This window comes from Rana temporaria, chromosome 3 (genome assembly GCF_905171775.1).
Source record: "Rana temporaria chromosome 3, aRanTem1.1, whole genome shotgun sequence".
NCBI classification, from domain to species: Eukaryota; Metazoa; Chordata; class Amphibia; order Anura; family Ranidae; genus Rana; species Rana temporaria.
In genome coordinates this window covers 398,459,953-398,476,944 of record NC_053491.1, presented here as the reverse complement: position 1 = coordinate 398,476,944, position 16,992 = coordinate 398,459,953, and the positions used below count along the sequence as shown (strand labels likewise).

General features: G+C 43.1%; 1 protein-coding gene across 12 annotated transcripts in view; it reads right to left on the bottom strand.

Moving 5' to 3' along the window:
* The window catches only part of AAK1 (AP2 associated kinase 1), a 182,138-nt gene that overhangs the window by 32,019 nt on the left and 133,127 nt on the right, over window positions 1-16,992 (bottom strand). For 3 of the 12 annotated variants that reach the window (XM_040345885.1, XM_040345886.1, XM_040345896.1), the window contains 2 exons: window positions 12,150-12,251; window positions 9,660-9,761 (listed from right to left, as the gene is read on the bottom strand). The exons of 3 other annotated variants lie outside the window; for them this stretch is intronic. In XM_040345885.1, the coding sequence (XP_040201819.1) occupies window positions 9,660-9,761; window positions 12,150-12,251 (204 nt within the window). Of the gene's footprint in view, window positions 1-6,758; window positions 6,885-9,659; window positions 9,762-12,149; window positions 12,252-16,992 lie in introns of all 12 variants that reach the window. 6 more of the 12 variants (XM_040345894.1, XM_040345895.1, XM_040345888.1 and 3 more) reach the window with 4 other exon arrangements.

Genomic DNA, 16,992 nt, shown 5'->3' with positions numbered 1-16,992 from the left:
CCCTAAAATCCCTCCATCCCTTCCAAGTCCTTTCATATCTTGGCCCAGACTCTACCTGAAAGGACCATAACTCCTCCATCACTTGCATTTTATCAATTTCTTGGAGCCATTCCCCTATCGAGGGTACTCTTTTTTCCCTCCAGTTCCTAGGTATTAGTGCCTTGGCTCCGTTCAGTAGGAACGGGACCAAGGAGCCTCTGTATTTTTTCCTGGACATACTTGTAGTGTGGAACAAACATTCCCATGGGTCATATCTTATCTCATATCCACTGATTTTTTTAATCAGACCTAGTATCTCCCGCCAATATACCTGGATGAGGGGGCATTGCCACCATATGTGGGCATGAGTTCCCTCCATCCCACACTCCCTCCAGCATAGGGGGGACGCCTCACTGTTAATTCTGTGCAGTTTAGTTGGTACATAGTACCATTTAGTAAGTAACTTATAGTTGGTTTCTTTTACTTTTGCATCCATCGTTGTGGCCTGCACATATTCTAGCACCTGCCTCTTCTTTTTATTAGATATAGTTTGATTAAGTTCTATTTCCCAGCTTCCTATCATTTTCAATTTTCCTACCTCTATCTTGGTTGTCAACATCTTGTAGAGACTTGATATTCCCCTTTTCCCAGGTTCCTCTTGGGTCATAAGTTTTTCCCATTGATTTAGTTCATTCGTAGTTCGCAGGGGCTTCGACAAAGTGCCGACAAAATGTTGGACTTGTCTGTGTCTCCACCTATCTCCTGGGTACTGTCCGTATTTCTCTTGAAGTTCTCCCACCGGGCACACTTCATTTCCTTTTATTATATCCTTTAATCTTGAGGTGTCTGAAGTTGCCCACTTCCGGAATAATCCCCCCTCCTTGCCAGGAGGAAAGAAATCCGTACCTGTAAGCGGCAACAGCGGACTATTATAGGGCAATTTATTTTTCTTATAAACCTTATCCCATATTCTAAAAGTTTCTTTTGTTATTACTGGAGTGTCCAGGGGTAGTCCTCTATATTGCCTCGGTACCCATATTATATTTCCCAGCTCTTTCTTACTTAAACTTTCTTCGACTTCTACCCACTTTTTTTTACTTCCCCCCTCCCCCTGCGCCCAATCTGTAATCCTCCTCAGTACTGCCGCCTCATAGTACCTTCTGAAGTCTGGCAGCTGTATTCCTCCTTCCTCTTTAGATCTAATCAGAGTCTCCACTGCTATACGCGGCTTTTTCCCCCTCCATATGAAACCTCCTATTATCCTGTCCAGGATTTTAAAATATATTTCTGGGATTTTTATCGGGAGTGTTTGAAAAATATAAAGAATTTTAGGCAAAATCATCATTTTTATAGTATTCACCCTTCCCCACCATGATACTCTATCTATACTATATCCTTTTAAGTCTGATTTTACCTTATTCAGTAGTAGTATATAATTGTCTTCATAGAAGCACTTTTCCTTGCAGGACAAGTATATACCTAAATATTTCACCCTCCTTTGCTTCCATTTAAATGGATAGAGCCCCTCCAATTCCCTACGATCCTTTGGACTTAATGATATACTTAGTATCTCCGTTTTGTCTCTATTAATTTTGAGATTCGAGATCTCCCCATACTGTTCATATTCCGCCATTATTTTAGGCAGTGTCTCCCTAGGGTTAGATACAAATAGCATCATGTCATCCGCAAAGGCGGATATCTTGTGCTCTCTTCTCTCTAGTTTTATCCCTTCTATGTCCTGATTCTTCCGTATTGTTTCCAATAAAGGCTCCAATGACAGGACGAATAGGATAGGCGAAAGCGGGCAACCTTGCCGGGTTCCATTACAAAGTGAAAAGCTATCAGAAAGGGTGCCATTCACCCTCACCCTAGCCGAGGGATCCGAATACAGCGCCCCTATCCACCTCAGCATACTTGGACCAAATCCTATATGGGATAAGTTTGCAAGCATAAATTCCCATTCTAGCCTGTCAAATGCCTTTTCGGCGTCTAGAGACAGGAATACTACTGGTTCTTTGTTCTTTTTAGCTTTTTGCAACAGAAATATTACTCTTAAAATGTTTTCTCTCGTTTCTCTCCCGGGTACAAACCCTGCTTGATCGTTATCTATCAGGCCTGTCAAGAGCGGCCTAATTCTCTCGGCAAGAATTTTAGAATAAATTTTTATGTCCACATTTATTAAAGATATCGGCCTATAGCTGGCACACAAGGAGGGGTCCTTATCTTCCTTCCCTATCAAAGTTATGTGAGCGTTCAGAGATTCCTTACGTATTGCCAAGCCCCCCCCTATTGAGTTCATGTACTTCTGAAAGAAAGGCACTAGTATCTCCCCAAACCTTTTATAATATAGTGACGTAAACCCATCGGGGCCGGGACTTTTCCCCATTTTGATGCTCCTAATCACTTGACTTATTTCTTCTTTTGTTATTTCTTTCTCTAAAACACTTATTACTTCCTCTGCTAGGCCTGGGGTCTTCACCTTTTCTAAGTATTGTTTAATTTTTTCCCTTCTATTCTGAATTTCTATTTCCCCTTGCCCCTTGTTGACATTATATAGGTTTTGGTAGTAATCACAAAATGTTTTAGTTATCTCACTAGTGGAGTGTCTCATTTCCCCATTTCTATCTTTTATTTTCAGAATAGAGTTCAGTGTATTTCTTGGTTTTAGGGTCCTTGCTAGCAGACTCCCTGGTTTATTACCTAGAGCATAGAATTTATTATTCACCTTATTAAAGATCCATTTCGTTTCCTGCTCCAGGAGGTCCCGGAGCTCTTCTCTCTTGCTAGTTAGGGCCCTTAGAACCTGCTCTGCCTGTATTTTTTTATGCTTCCATTCGAGGACCTGGATTTCTTCTAATAATGTTTGTTTCCGTACCTGTCTAATCTTCCTCCTCTTGACTTTCTCTGCTATCAACCGCCCTCTCACATATGCCTTGTGTGTTTCCCAGAGCGTGGCTGGATCGATGTTTTCTATATCATTTTCTTTGAAGAATGTACTCATATCCCTACCTAGATCATCGGCTGTCTTGGTGTTATTTATTAGGGACTCGTCTAATCTCCACACTGGACACCCAACCGGGATCTCCCCTACGTCTAAGGATAGTACCACTGGGGCATGATCTGACAGTGTTATAGATTTTATTTCTATCCTTGTCAGTCCTTCAAGCAGCCGATGATCTAGGAGGACATGGTCTATTCTTGAATAAGACCCATGGACCCCTGAGAAATATGTGAAGTCCTTATCTTTTGGATGGAAGATTCTCCAGGCGTCCACCATTTGCATCTGGTATAATTTATGTTTAACCATTCTGAGATATTTCCCCTCCGATCTCAATGAGATCGGTTGAGTGTCTAATAGAGGATCAAATACAAAGTTTAGGTCGCCTGCCAGAATCACCATACCTTCTCTAAATCCTTCTAATTTATTTAAAATCTTTCTCAGATAGACGGCTGGCCTTACATTAGGACAATACACATTTACCAATGTGTACCTCCTATTCATAATTGTACCCTTGACAAACAGGTATCTTCCATCGGGATCTACCTCTGTGGCTTCTAGAGAGAACCCTGTGTTTCTATCGAGCCCTATTGCGACTCCCTTTGCCCTTTTATTCGGGGAGTAGCTATGAATCCAAATGGGGAAATCCTTTGAGTTTAATCTAGTTTTTGATGTTATTTTTAGGTGGGTTTCCTGAAGGAACACTATTTTGGCCGAGAGTCTCTTCATCTCCTGTAGTATTTGATACCGCTTACTTGGGCTGTTTAACCCTCGTACATTGTATGTAGCAATCTTTAATGCAGCCATTTCCTATATTTCGCTTTTTTTCCCCCTCCTAAATAGGGAGGGCATATCATATCTCCACAGGACATGAGAGACTCCAGGCCCTTTCTCAATATATATATAGACCAAACCATGCATCAAACTCATATCAAAGTAGGAAAGCTTAATCCGAGTACCTTGAGACCATATATATAACATATACCCCCCGCCCTCTCCCACCCTACCCCCAACACATTGAACCTCAATGCTAAGACTCACTCGGTCTGTGCCCATCCAGGCCACTTGCCGAGTGGGCCTTACTTTGGGATGTCTATCATGACCCCCCATTACCCAGGCCTCGTCCACTAAATTGGGACGGCTCCTGGTCCAGGGACGGCATATCAGCTCCATATTACCCCCTCCCCAAGTGACAGCCATTTATTCTTTCTCTAGATATTAGACCTACTACGATCCTTTAGCAAGAGGGAGAATGGGTAATGGGCAGGTAGAAGGCAGAGGGCAATCCCCGCGGGTACCTGATAACCAGCCCCCCTTGTTTCCCCGCCTCCCACCCCACCCCCCCGCATACCCATGACCCACAGCATACGTTTTTTTTTTTTTTTAAATAAATAAATAGGGTTATTTATTATAGCAAAAATGAAAAAAAAAACAGAGATGATCAGATACCACCAAATAAAAAAAAGCTCTATTTGTGGGAAAAAAGGACTTTTGGAAGCCACATCGCACGACGCGCAATTGTAATTCAAAGCGTGACAGTGCTGAAAGCTGAAAATTGGCCTGGGCAGGAAGGGGGTGAAAATGCCTGTATTGAAGTGGTTAAAGATACCCTGTCATCAACTTAAAAAAACTGCAGATAAAGTATTGAAAAACCAAGTAATTAAACCTACTTTTAAAATCAAGAAAGTTAGCCAACTTGCAGTTATTTTCCTTTTAATAATTATTTTTCTATTGTTAACGTGCAACTTGCGAGAAAACATGACTTCAGGAAAAGTCAAATCTGTAGCATACCTCCCACATCATAGCCCTTCACCTCTTCTGGGAGTGTCCACTTACTCTTTGGCTCCATGCACACTGGGCTTAAAAAAAACGTCTGTTCTTTTTGGAGTAAAAAACTTCCATATAGAGCATTTTTTGCACAAAGTTTAGATGAGTTTAGGAGAGTTTTACGTTTTTTCTGCCAGTGAGCTCCAATCAGAAACGCGAATGAGAAGGGTTTTCTCAAGGGTTTTTTGAGAACGTTGTTCTCAAAAATATGCCTGTAAACGTCCTTATGTGTATGGACACAAAGGATAACATTGAGTTGCTTCTACAGGCAGAACACAAAACTCCTGTAGAAGCAACGTTTTTTATTCCAGTGTGCATTGAGCCTTTGTTGGCTGAGCGCCTTTACCCCTCACCTCCCTAAATAACCTTTTACGTAGCTGTCGGGGGAGGAGTGAAGGAGAATATGATAGCGTGTCACTTGCATAACAGCTCCAAGTCGGCTGCTGACAACACATTCAAGATGGCAGCTCACATTCACGATGGAGATTTTTAAAAAGGTAAATAAAGCATTAATAAGGTATATACAAACAAAGTCATATGGAAAGATGTCATGGAAATGATTAGTCTGGAGACAAGGTCACTAAGAAAGAAACCTAAAAGGAAAAGCTTCCTTTAAAGAAGTTGTAAAGGTAGAAGGTTTATCTTAAGGCATCCTATGCATTAAGATAAATACCTTTTGTGAGTAGCAGCACCCTTATTACCCAACTGAGGCGTCCTCTCTCCAGCCATGTCCACAATCCCCTCAGCAACCCAGGACACTCCTCCTGATTGGCTGAGAGAGCAGCGGTGCCACTGGCTCCCGTGGATGTCAAACAAGATCAGTCAGTCAATCAGAGGAGAAAGGGAGTGGGGCCAGGTTGGGGCTCCAAGTCTGAATGGATACATGGACGTCTGACTCGGCTTGGGTGCACCCTGTAGCTGGCTGAGGGGCACTCAAAGGAGGGAGGGGCTAGGAGCAGCAAAGAGGGACCCAAGAAGGAGGAGGATGCAGGCTGCTCTGTGCAAAACAAACTGCACAGAGGAGGCAAGTATAACAGGCTTTTTTTTTTTTTTTTTAAACAAGCCTTTACAATCACTTTAACACAAGGCCTTCACCCTGCTCCTGAATACATCTCACAGCAGTATACTGTAACTATTTAGACATAAAAGTACTTAGGCTAGCCATAGAAGGTTCAAATCTCATCTGGTTCAACAGGAATGTGTGGGCAGGCTGAATGTACCCAAGTTGACCAATCAACTTGAGTACAACCGGCCTGCTGGATTTTACATGAGAGCATCACTAGTGGCTGTTATAGCCCACTATCAATAATCACTGTGTTCTCCTGGCAGGGACAGCTTCCCCGTCCCCCTGGTGGGAGAACACAATGGCTCGGTGGGAGTGATTCCGCCATCAACATCGATTGTGTTGATGGGGGAATTCCTATTTGCAGGAAAAAAAAAATCTCTGTGGCTATGGCCGGCCTTAGACTGTCATTGTTTCTAATTCAAACTGCAATCCTAGATTTATCAGATAGTTCAATTAGGCAGTCTAAAGATGTTCTATTAAGTGTAGTACTCTACAGTCACCCAGCTATTGCAGCTGAAGGTGTGATCTACCTGGTTATACCCTCATGAAACATAAATTAATGCTGCAGATGAACGCAGTTGGCATGTAAAGATTGTTTCTTATCATATTCAAAGGTTGGTCCCAGGCAACAGATTCTATAGATCCTACACAAACGTTTTGATGCCATCCTAATTAAATCCTTTTCTTGAAAAAAATAAATAGTCATCTGGTCTTGGCATAACTAACTCACAGATAGAAATCACGCTTGACAAGCCTGTCAAGAGTTTGAGTCACTGAACAGGTCGCATGACATGGAAACGGCACGATTGACGCATACACCTTTACCATCATACACACAGATAACTTGTGGAATGAAATGTAAGAGATATGAAGGCTTCTTATACGTACATTGTAAATTGTTACCTGCAGATGTTGGAGCAGAAAGAGTTACAGGGGCAAACTCGTCAAGAAGGTCAGCCGCAGGGTTAGATAAAATAGAGTAGTCAAGAAGAGAGTCCTCCCCAGTGAGAGAGTCTGGAGATCCCAAAGTGCAGCATTAAAAAGATAGCAGTAGGTTAGTACAAAAGAATATTGCTTTTGTTAATGGAATTACTAACCTCTGGGTGCAGGAAACAGAGAAGGGAACATTGTCAGCTATATACAGCTATACCTATTAGTCCTAGCCTATTAAGATATAGTATACCCAACCTATGCACTAAAACGCCAAGTGGTATTCAGATAAAACCACTCTCGAACACCTCTCTAACAAGACACATTTACATCTGCCCCACGATAACCAATTCTACTTCCAGGCAAGAAAGTCAACCAATAACTCCAAGTGTAGAGGGTGCAGATCTGGCTTATACACATCCACCACACTGCCAACTAAATCAATAGCCAATTATGGAAAAAAGGCAGAAACACTTTTTTTGGTTCCTCAATAAACGAACCTTGCTCCAGCTTTTGTACGTCCTTAGATCGTCACTAAATACAGATTAGATCAGCAGTTTAGTTGCAATCACCTTCATGTTCTATGGCAGCCAAGTAACTATTGAAACTAGTTATTTAAAAAAAACTAGATTTTCATAAGTCGTAACTTATGGTAATTTATGTTTTTCTTTTAAAACAAGTTTTCTTTAACCCAAGGTGGATTGTACCATTTATCACCATTCATTTTCAACATTGTTATGATGTAAATCCATGTTATCTATTAATGGACATACAATCCCTGATTGACGGGAAGCACATTTTTTTAAGGATTATTTGAGCTGAGGCGTCTACTAATGGCTTCAGTCAGAAATACACCAATCAACCATTTGTTTATGACCACCAATAATTTAAGTGAATGGCATTACAATGGCATCTGAAAGTTGGTGGGATATATTAAGCAGCAAGAAGTTGGCTTGGTCTAATGAATCAGGTTTACTTTTACATCATGTGGATAGCTGGTTGTGTGTACGTTGCTTAACTGGGGAAGTTCAGAGAAATATTCCCAACGCACACGTTCCTGAAAATGGCTGTAAGGTAAATAGGTGCTGTAACCACCACCAGCTGGAAACACTCAGAACAAAGTCTATGTCAACAGCACACCAAGGATCTCCAAAAAAGGGTCCGACACTTTGTCGTTCACATCACAGCATGTCTCACATGCCTGATGAAGGTCCTGCGCATCCCCAAAATGTCACCGTTTTAGCCATGATGTGATCGTCAAATAAGGCATTGGACCCTGGTGACATATGCTTTATTTTGTGCTTTCCTGAGGAATAGATGGATGCCCTATGAGAAGAAGGTAGGCCGACGGAGGCAGCGTGATCCTTCAGGCAATGTCCTGCTGGAAAACCTTGGGTTCTGCCATTCATGTGGATGTTACTTGACATCTACCACCTACATAAACTCTGTTGCTGATGAAGTACACCCCTTCAAAGAAATAGTAGCCCAAGATGACAGTGGCCTCTTTCAGCAGGAAAGAAAACGCACCTTGTCATACAGCACAAATGCTTCAAGAATGGTTTGAGGAACACAGGAAGGTCGATTTACTAAAGGTAAATATACTGTGAATGGCAAGTGCAGTTGCTCTAGATCTGAGGGGAAGCTCTGAAATAAGAGGAAGCGCTGCCGATTTCCATCATCCAATCATGTGCAAGCAAAAAGTGAAGCTTTACCAAATTTACTAAGCTCTAAAACAAGTGAACTTGCAGTTCACAGTATACTTGCCTTTAGTAAATCAACCCAAAATCCCCAGATCTCAATCCAAATCGAGCAACTGCGAGACATACTGGAAAAACCAACTCCGATCCACGGCGGCCCTACCTTAACTTACAGGACTTAAAGAGTCTGCTATTGTTGGCTTAGTGCCAGATACCAGCATACCTTTAGAGGTTAAATGACATCCATGCCTGGAAAGGCCAGGAATATTTTGGTGGCAAAAGGGGAACCTACTAAATATTAGGTGGGTGGTCATAAAGTTATGGCTGATCGGTGTATGAAGCCTATACATTTCAAGGATTATAATCATCATTTCCGTTGCCTGCCTAAAAATATGGCTTTGTTGGATGAGCTAGAGCGAAGGATTCAATACAAAGATGTCAGTAGCACTCATTAATGTAACAGAAAACTAGAAAAATGTAAGCTTTTGCCCCAAATTAGCCCAGCTGTAAGCTGTTGCACTCTATGTCCAAAACTGTTGTGCATTACTGACCATCCTACATATATGAGCGAGTTGGATTTCCAATTGCCCTTCCTTTGCAGCTGTAACAACTTCTCCTTCTGGAAAGGCTTTCCACAAGATTTGAAGTGTGCCTGGGAATTTGTACCATTCAGCCAAAGGAGCATTTGAGGCCAGGTACTGATTTCGGAAGAGAATACCTTCCTTTCAATTGGTGGAAGGGGTTGGTGTCAGGGCTCTGTGTAGATCATGTCTATATGGAGCTAACTTTGTGCACAGGTGAAGTCATACTGGACCCAAAAAGGGCCACCTTTAAATGGAAACACACAACGGTCCACAATGCCTTTGTATGCCATGGCATTAACCGTACCACTGTAAAAAACAAAACTGAACCAAATGGGAGGGGTGTCCACATACTTTTGCCAATATAATATAATTTTTGATATAAAAAAAAAAATACAATGTATTTTTACAGTGTTTGTAAAGAATAGAGGAAATTACTTGGCTCGCTGCGGCAAGCAACCAGTCTAATTTCACTTCTCTACTTTTTAAGGATTTGCATCTGGTTCATGGGGCTGAACATTCAAAGAAATCCAGTATCTATGCCGAGAGTAAAAATCATGGTTAACAAGCCCACCACCAACCTGTACGATTTGAAGCAATGGAGTCGGCCTGGGATGAGAGGCGCTGGGGCATAGGAGGCTCAAGCCCTGGAATGAGGCTCTCCACCACAGGTTCAACTTTTCCTGGCCCATCAAAGAAAAATTGCAGCAGAACACCAGCGTAGTGCAGAAAGAAAATGGCAATGACAGAGAAGGGAAATAGAACACAAGAAAATATCATGAAGTTTGAAAAAGACCAACAGACCAATTAGTGATAGCACAGGTGGGCAGATGTTTTACAAAGAGTAATAGGCAGCAAGACATCTACCTGTCATTCCTCCCATCAATCTCCTTACTGACGTGGCCATCATGTGAAAGCACTGTATGTATTAAAGGGGGTGAAAAGGTTCTTTTTTTTTTAAAAAAAAAAGGTTCCTTTAAGCTAGTACATTGTTGGTTCACTTACCCTTTCCTTCGATTTCCTTTCTAAAAAATGTTTTTAACTGGTGACATGATCAATAGGCGATTGTGAAGAGTGATAGATTTTTCTTTGGAAGGATAAAACTTATAAAAGTCCAGTTAAGAGACACTGTATATTTTTGCTTTGTCCGCATGCGTTCATGCAGTGTAAACCCATTTAAAATTGTTAAGGTAAGTTTACGATTTTGGAGGTTGGACACCCTTGTCCTAAAGTTACACATGACATTTTAGTTTCTAAATCTAAAATTATTTTGTAGATGTGATCCTGCTCTCCAAGATCCACATTTTGATGCTTTAGGAAATATCAGCAATAAAACGCTACCCCCACATCCAGGCTTCTAAATTGGGAGTCCACAATGTCTTATGCTTGGTGGTCAGTGGGATGTTAAAAATGTGGTTGGGAGGAATAGTGCCCCATCATTGGTATTAGTGGCAATAACAGTGCACCATTGTTGGTGTCAGTGGGAGGAATTATGCCCTATTGTTGTCGTCAGTGGAAGTAATGGTGTTAGTGAAAGTAATGATGACTTTTCATTGGCGTCAATAGAAGGAATAGTGTCTTAGGGCCAAACAAAGGCAAGCAAAGGGCCACAGTTAAGAGACCACTGACTTGAAAATAAATGAGGCCACAGAATCAGCATGAAAGGCACGCAACAAGCAGTTTTAGAAGCTGGGATACTATGACAGCCTACATATTTCTCTTTTTGGATAGAGTTGAGATACAATAAAAGGTACCCTGAACGGTCTCCAAGCGTTCTAAGCTAATATGTCCCCAGCAGTAGAAGAAGCAGCGTATACTCATCATTCCAGTGGCTTGTCTCTCACATTTCCTAACCTATATTCCAGAGCTGCCATCTCGAAAAAACTCTTTGGGAGTCAACACTTCCAGGAGTGTCCCCATCACACACACTGATTCCTTCCATCGGCCCTACACATCACTGCAGAGTGCTTCCATCAACCCTAAACGCCACTGCAGAGTCCTACATTGAGGTAGGGATCAAAGCAGGGGTGTAACTACAGGGGCCACAATTTCAACCCGGCCTCATGCTGCAGGGGGCCCAAGCATCCCCCTTGTATACCTGAATAGGGGGAGTGGTGGGGACGGCGGCTGCATATAGAGGAATCGATCTCTCCATTTTCCTCCTGCAGCTACTGAGTGCCTGAGTGCATTCAGTATGAGTAAAATTGAGAGATCGATTCTTCTATATGCAGCCCCCCACCCCGCTGCTCCTCCTATCCAGTTTAACTCTGTTGCCCCCTTTTCCTCTCCAGCCCCCGTGATCTTTCCAGCCATCCATCCTTGCTCTGCCGGGTTCCACCATCTTGCCGGCTGCTGCAGGGAATGTGTCAGGATGAAGAGCGGGGAAGGGGCCAGTCAATGTGTCATTCACCGGCCACTTCCTTCTATGAAGGGAGAGTCAGTATCCGTACTGATCATCAATTGACTGTCCATTCATAACTGAGGCATATTAAACTGCTTCATTGTGAATGAACGGGAAGCTCTGTACAGTTAAGGTAAAAAGAATAAAATGGCAAAAATAAAAAATACTACCGACACCAGTGGTGAAACTACCGGCGATACAGAGGATGCACTTGTGGCCGGGCCCTGGCGTTCCACCTTCGGGCTTCATCTCCCTGGCTGGGGGTCAGGAGGGCCTTCACGGTTTCTTGCACCAGGGCCCTGAAGGTTCCAGTTTTGCCACTGGTCCAAAAGGGGGGTACCAGCGTGTGGAGGGGAACACAGGAATCTGACATTCCTGAGTGTTGAATGCTAAAGAGCTGTTGTGAGGCTGCAGGTCCAAAACAGAGAAGTATGAGAAATGGAATTCCAGAGATGTGAGCATACATTTTTCTCTTTAGCAGGGACCTGACAACTTTAAGCCTTTAGAGACCCTAAAGGTTCTCATTAATACCAAATATGTCCTCAAGTTTAAGCTTAAAGTTTTAGCTTGGTCAAGTAAACAAAAGTTTTTTGTTGTCAATGGTAAGGAGGCACACTTTAATATCAATCATAAACTGTCTAGTCTAAGACCACCATTTCTCAGTATTTACCATTCACAGCCTCGGAGGTGCTCCCAAAGGGATCTGCCAGCTGTACAAGGTGAGGAAGCAGAAGCTGGGGCTCTGGAGATTTGAGACCCTCAATCAATTTCTCTGGGTCAGGCAAAAAAATAAAATAAAAAAAAAGAGAAGGGCGGGAGGATACAAAAGAACATTTATAAATAGGCAGCAAAGCTTAGGAGATAACACGCATTTAAAGAGGTAAAAGGGATTTTATAGATAGTCAGGTAATAGTGCACTGAGCGCCATTTATCAAACTGTATGTTCCACACATTTTCTGTGCCGACCTTGAGAACTCAGGTTCAGCAATGGTAATCCCTAGCAAGTTTAGGGACCCATTTAAACTACTGGCGCTGGGGTAAAGTAAAGCATACATTACCGAAAAGCACGTTAGCACGATGGGGGGCCATTTATTGTGAAAGGCACCCCAAAGTACCTTTCCAAAGGATGTTGTGGTGTGCTGCCAAAAATGCTACAGTCACCTCCTTTTTTGGCAAGATTAAGTTGTGTTGGGTAGTCCGTTCAAAAGCGTGTGCGTTAATTGCACCGCAATGGTGTGAATGAGCCCTTAAAGCAGCATTAAACCCGAAAGCGAATATTTATTATATTGTAGCTCACAAACCCATAGATGTGATGGCAGAAATAGTTTTCATTTTTAGGCTTTTTATTTTCACTTGGTGATCCAGCCAGTAAGTCTGTCGATTTTCAACAGAACAAGCTGTCCTGCAGATGTAGCAGACAGACTATTTACCGCTAACAGGGGTGCTTACAAGGATCTCAAAAAGGAACAAAAAACTTTTTGATGTAATGACTTCTAAAGTGTCAGCTGGAGTTTGGCTTCAATTTGTTAGTGCATCTAAATCTGCTAATAAATCCAACCCCCCCCCCCCCCCACACTAAAAATGCTGCTGTCCACAAAGTGCCCTCTGTGCTACTTCTTCCAAAGTGATGACACTCTAATACTGGAGGTGTGTTACTTGCCAGATCACCAGATGAAAACACTGGGAAAAAGCCTTAAAAGGACAAGTTCACCTTTTATAACATTACCTCTGTATTCCGGGGTGTAACACGTAACATGTTACTGCTGCAGATGTCCCAACACCCTCCAAGACCCTGCTGTGAGAACAGGCTGGAGATCATCTCCCCCACCCTGCCCCATCATTCATTCGCAGAGTTTTGTGAATGGGAAACTACAAGCCATGTTGGCTTGTAGTTCTCAATGAACTACCAGGGTGCTGTTGAGCCCTCTGTGTAGTTCATTTATGCTTCCTGTCATTGTGTAACTGCCTGTCCATACAGGGTACGAACATACAGCTTACACAGACAGTCTGCATGAGCCTTGCATTGCACCCGTGGGTGTGATACTTTACAGGCTTCTAATAAAAATAAAAAATAAATAATAAAATACACATTTTTTTTACCTGCAAAAAGATGTGTATTTATTATTTTTCTGAAAAGGTGAAGTTATCCTTTAAAAAAACTAACAAATGCAGCCGCGACATCCAATGATTGGTAAGCCACAATATATAACATTTTTGGTTTTGGGTTTAATACCGCTTTAATCTGATTGGTTACGATGAGAAATTACACAAATTGGTATGCTAACAGTTTTGGATATCAAACAATCCAAACCAACGAGCCTCAATTTTCTAAAATAGTAAGAAGACTGTGACTGAAACTTCTCGTTTCATCTATTTTCCAAGGCAGGTTTGAAGTTGATTGGATGATATATGACAGCTCAGATAGTAATTGCTTTTGACACTTTGATAAATGAGACGCTCTGTGACTACATGCAGAGATCAGCAGATTCTGGCTTATGAAAACCAATTAAAGCACAACCGAAGTTTCACACCTTTTTATGTGTTTATAGTCCTGCAGTTTCACATGTTCTGCTTTGTGAAGGCATTTTGCTATAAAATACCTTAAAAAAAAAATCTATTTTAGAGCTGTAATGATTTCTATAATGTATGCCTTATATACGAGATGTTTATTGGTATGTTGTAATCTCTGATATGTCCTTAGATAAAAAATTCTTAAGAATAATAAAAAAGAGATTTTTAATACAGCTTACCTGTAAAATCTTTTTCTTGGAGTACATCACGGGACACAGAGCGGCATTCATTACTATATGGGTTATATGGAGTACCTTCAGGTGTAGACACTGGCAATCTCAAACAGGAAATGCCCGTCCCTATATAACCCCCTCCCATAGGAGGAGTACCTCAGTTTTGTAGCAAGCAGTATGCCTCCCAAAATGGTCCTCAAAAAAGAGGGGTGGGAGCTCTGTGTCCCGTGATGTACTCCAAGAAAAAGATTTTACAGGTAAGCTGTATTAAAAATCTCTTTTTCTTTATCGTACATCACGGGACACAGAGCGGCATTCATTACTATATGGGATGTCCCAAAGCAATGCTTACAATGAGGGGAGGGAGAACATCTCCAAGACAAAAGGATTTAATTTAGAGATATACTCAAATCATAATAAATCCAACTTAGTTGAGAAAAATAATTTTAAATTTTAAATTTAACTCAAAAAAGAGGAGCCCCCGGAATCCGAGGGTCTCAAACTGCAGCCTGCAGCACTGCCTGCCCGAAGGCAGTATCAGTATTCCTTCTTACGTCCAACTTGTAGAATTTTGTAAACGTGTGGACAGAAGACCAGGTTGCCGCCTTGCAAACTTGAGCCATAGAGATCTGGTGGTGTGCTGCCCAGGAGGCGCCCATGGCTCTAGTAGAATGAGCCTTTAATGATACTGGAGGAGGCAACCCTTTCAAGCCGTAGGCCTGAGTGATTAATTGCTTAATCCACCTAGAAATGGTGGACTTTGCAGCTGCCTGCCCCTTCTTGGGCCCATCCGGTAGAATGAACAGCACATCTGTCTTCCGGATCTTCTTTGTAGCTTTAAGATAGGCCTTCATGGCCCTGACAATATCCAAGGTATGCAGCAACCCTTCCTTTCTGGAAGTAGGTTTAGGGAAGAAGGATGGTAATACCAAATCCTGGTTCAAATGAAAACTGGATATGACCTTCGGAAGGAAGGAAGGATGAGGGCGGAGAACGACCCTGTCCTTATGAAAAACAAGATATGGTTCCTTACAGGATAAGGCTGCCAGCTCCGAAACTCTTCTTGCGGAAACTATGGCAACCAAAAATACTAACTTCCTTGTCAGTAGAACCAAAGGAATATCAGCCAACGGCTCAAACGGTTGTTTCTGTAAACTTGACAGAACAAGATTTAAATCCCACGGACAAAGCGGGGATTTAACTGGAGGTCTAATACGTAAGACCCCTTGAAGGAAGGTCTTAACCAGCGAGTGGGTGGCCAGCGGCCGCTGAAACCACACTGACAGAGCAGAAATCTGTCCTTTGATTGTGCTTAATGCCAATCCTTTATCCACTCCTAGCTGGAGAAAACTTAATACTCTATCGATGGTAAATTTGCGAGAAAGCCATCGCTTGGACTCACACCAGCCTACATAGGCCTTCCAGACCCTGTAATAAATCACCCTAGAGACCGGTTTCCTGGCTCTGATTAGGGTAGAGATTACTTTCTGAGACAGACCTCTACCCCTGAGAATCAGGGATTCAGCTTCCAGGCCGTCAAATTTAGATGCCGTAAGGCAGGGTGGAGGATCGGACCTTGCGATAGCAGGTCTGGCCGTAGAGGAAGAGTCCAAGGGTCTCCCACTACCATCCTTAAGATTAGTGAGTACCATGCCCTTCTGGGCCATGCTGGAGCTACCAGGATGACTGGTATGTGCTCCACCCGGATCCTGCGCAGCAGGCGGGGTAGTAACTGGAGCGGGGGAAACGCATAAAGAAGTTTGAACTGATGCCAAGGGCAAACCAACGCATCGGTTCCGCAGGCCATCGGATCCCTTGAGCGGGACATGAACCCGTCTAGTTTCTTGTTGAGTCTCGATGCCATGATATCCACGTCCGGCACTCCCCATCTTTGGCAGAGTGCTTGAAAGACTTGTGGATGCAGAGACCATTCCCCCGGCCATAGAGTCTGGCGGCTTAAGAAGTCCGCCTGAAAGTTGTCCACTCCTGGAATGAATATTGCCGATATGCAGGGCACATGAGCCTCTGCCCATAGGAGAATCAAGCTCACCTCTCTCTGAGCGGCTTGACTCCTGGTTCCCCCTTGGTGATTTATGTATGCCACGGCCGTGGCATTGTCTGATTGAATTCTCACCGGGAACCCCTGCAATTTTGACGTCCAAGCCCTGAGGGCTAGTCGAGCAGCTCTGAGCTCCAAGATGTTGATGGGCAACTGCTTCTCTGGCTTTGCCCAAGTACCTTGGCGAGTGCAACCATCCAAAATTGCTCCCCAGCCCGTCAGGCTGGCGTCTGTGGTCACTATCTTCCAAGCCACTGGGCTGAAAGACTTCCCCTTCAGTAGATTCTGAGGGTCTAACCACCAACACAGACTTTGTCGGACTCTTGATGAGAGCGGCAACGGGATATCCAAGGCCTGTGGCCTTCTGCTCCATGCTGACAGGATGGCTGCCTGCAGGATGCGAGTGTGGCTCTGGGCGTATGGTACCGCCTCGAATGTGGCCACCATCTTGCCTAGTAACCTCATACATAGGCGAATAGTCGGTTCTTTCTTGCTTAGAACCAGTAGGATTAATTCCTTGATGGCTTTTACCTTCCTCAGAGGTAGGAACACTCCTTGTTGTTCTGTGTCTAATCTCATGCCGAGATATTCCAACTGCCTTGTGGGCTGGAAAGCTGACTTTTCTCGATTTAGGACCCAGCCGAACCTCTCGAGGTATTGGACCGTGAGGGCCACTGCTCGTTCCAAGCCGGGAGACGAGTGATCTATGA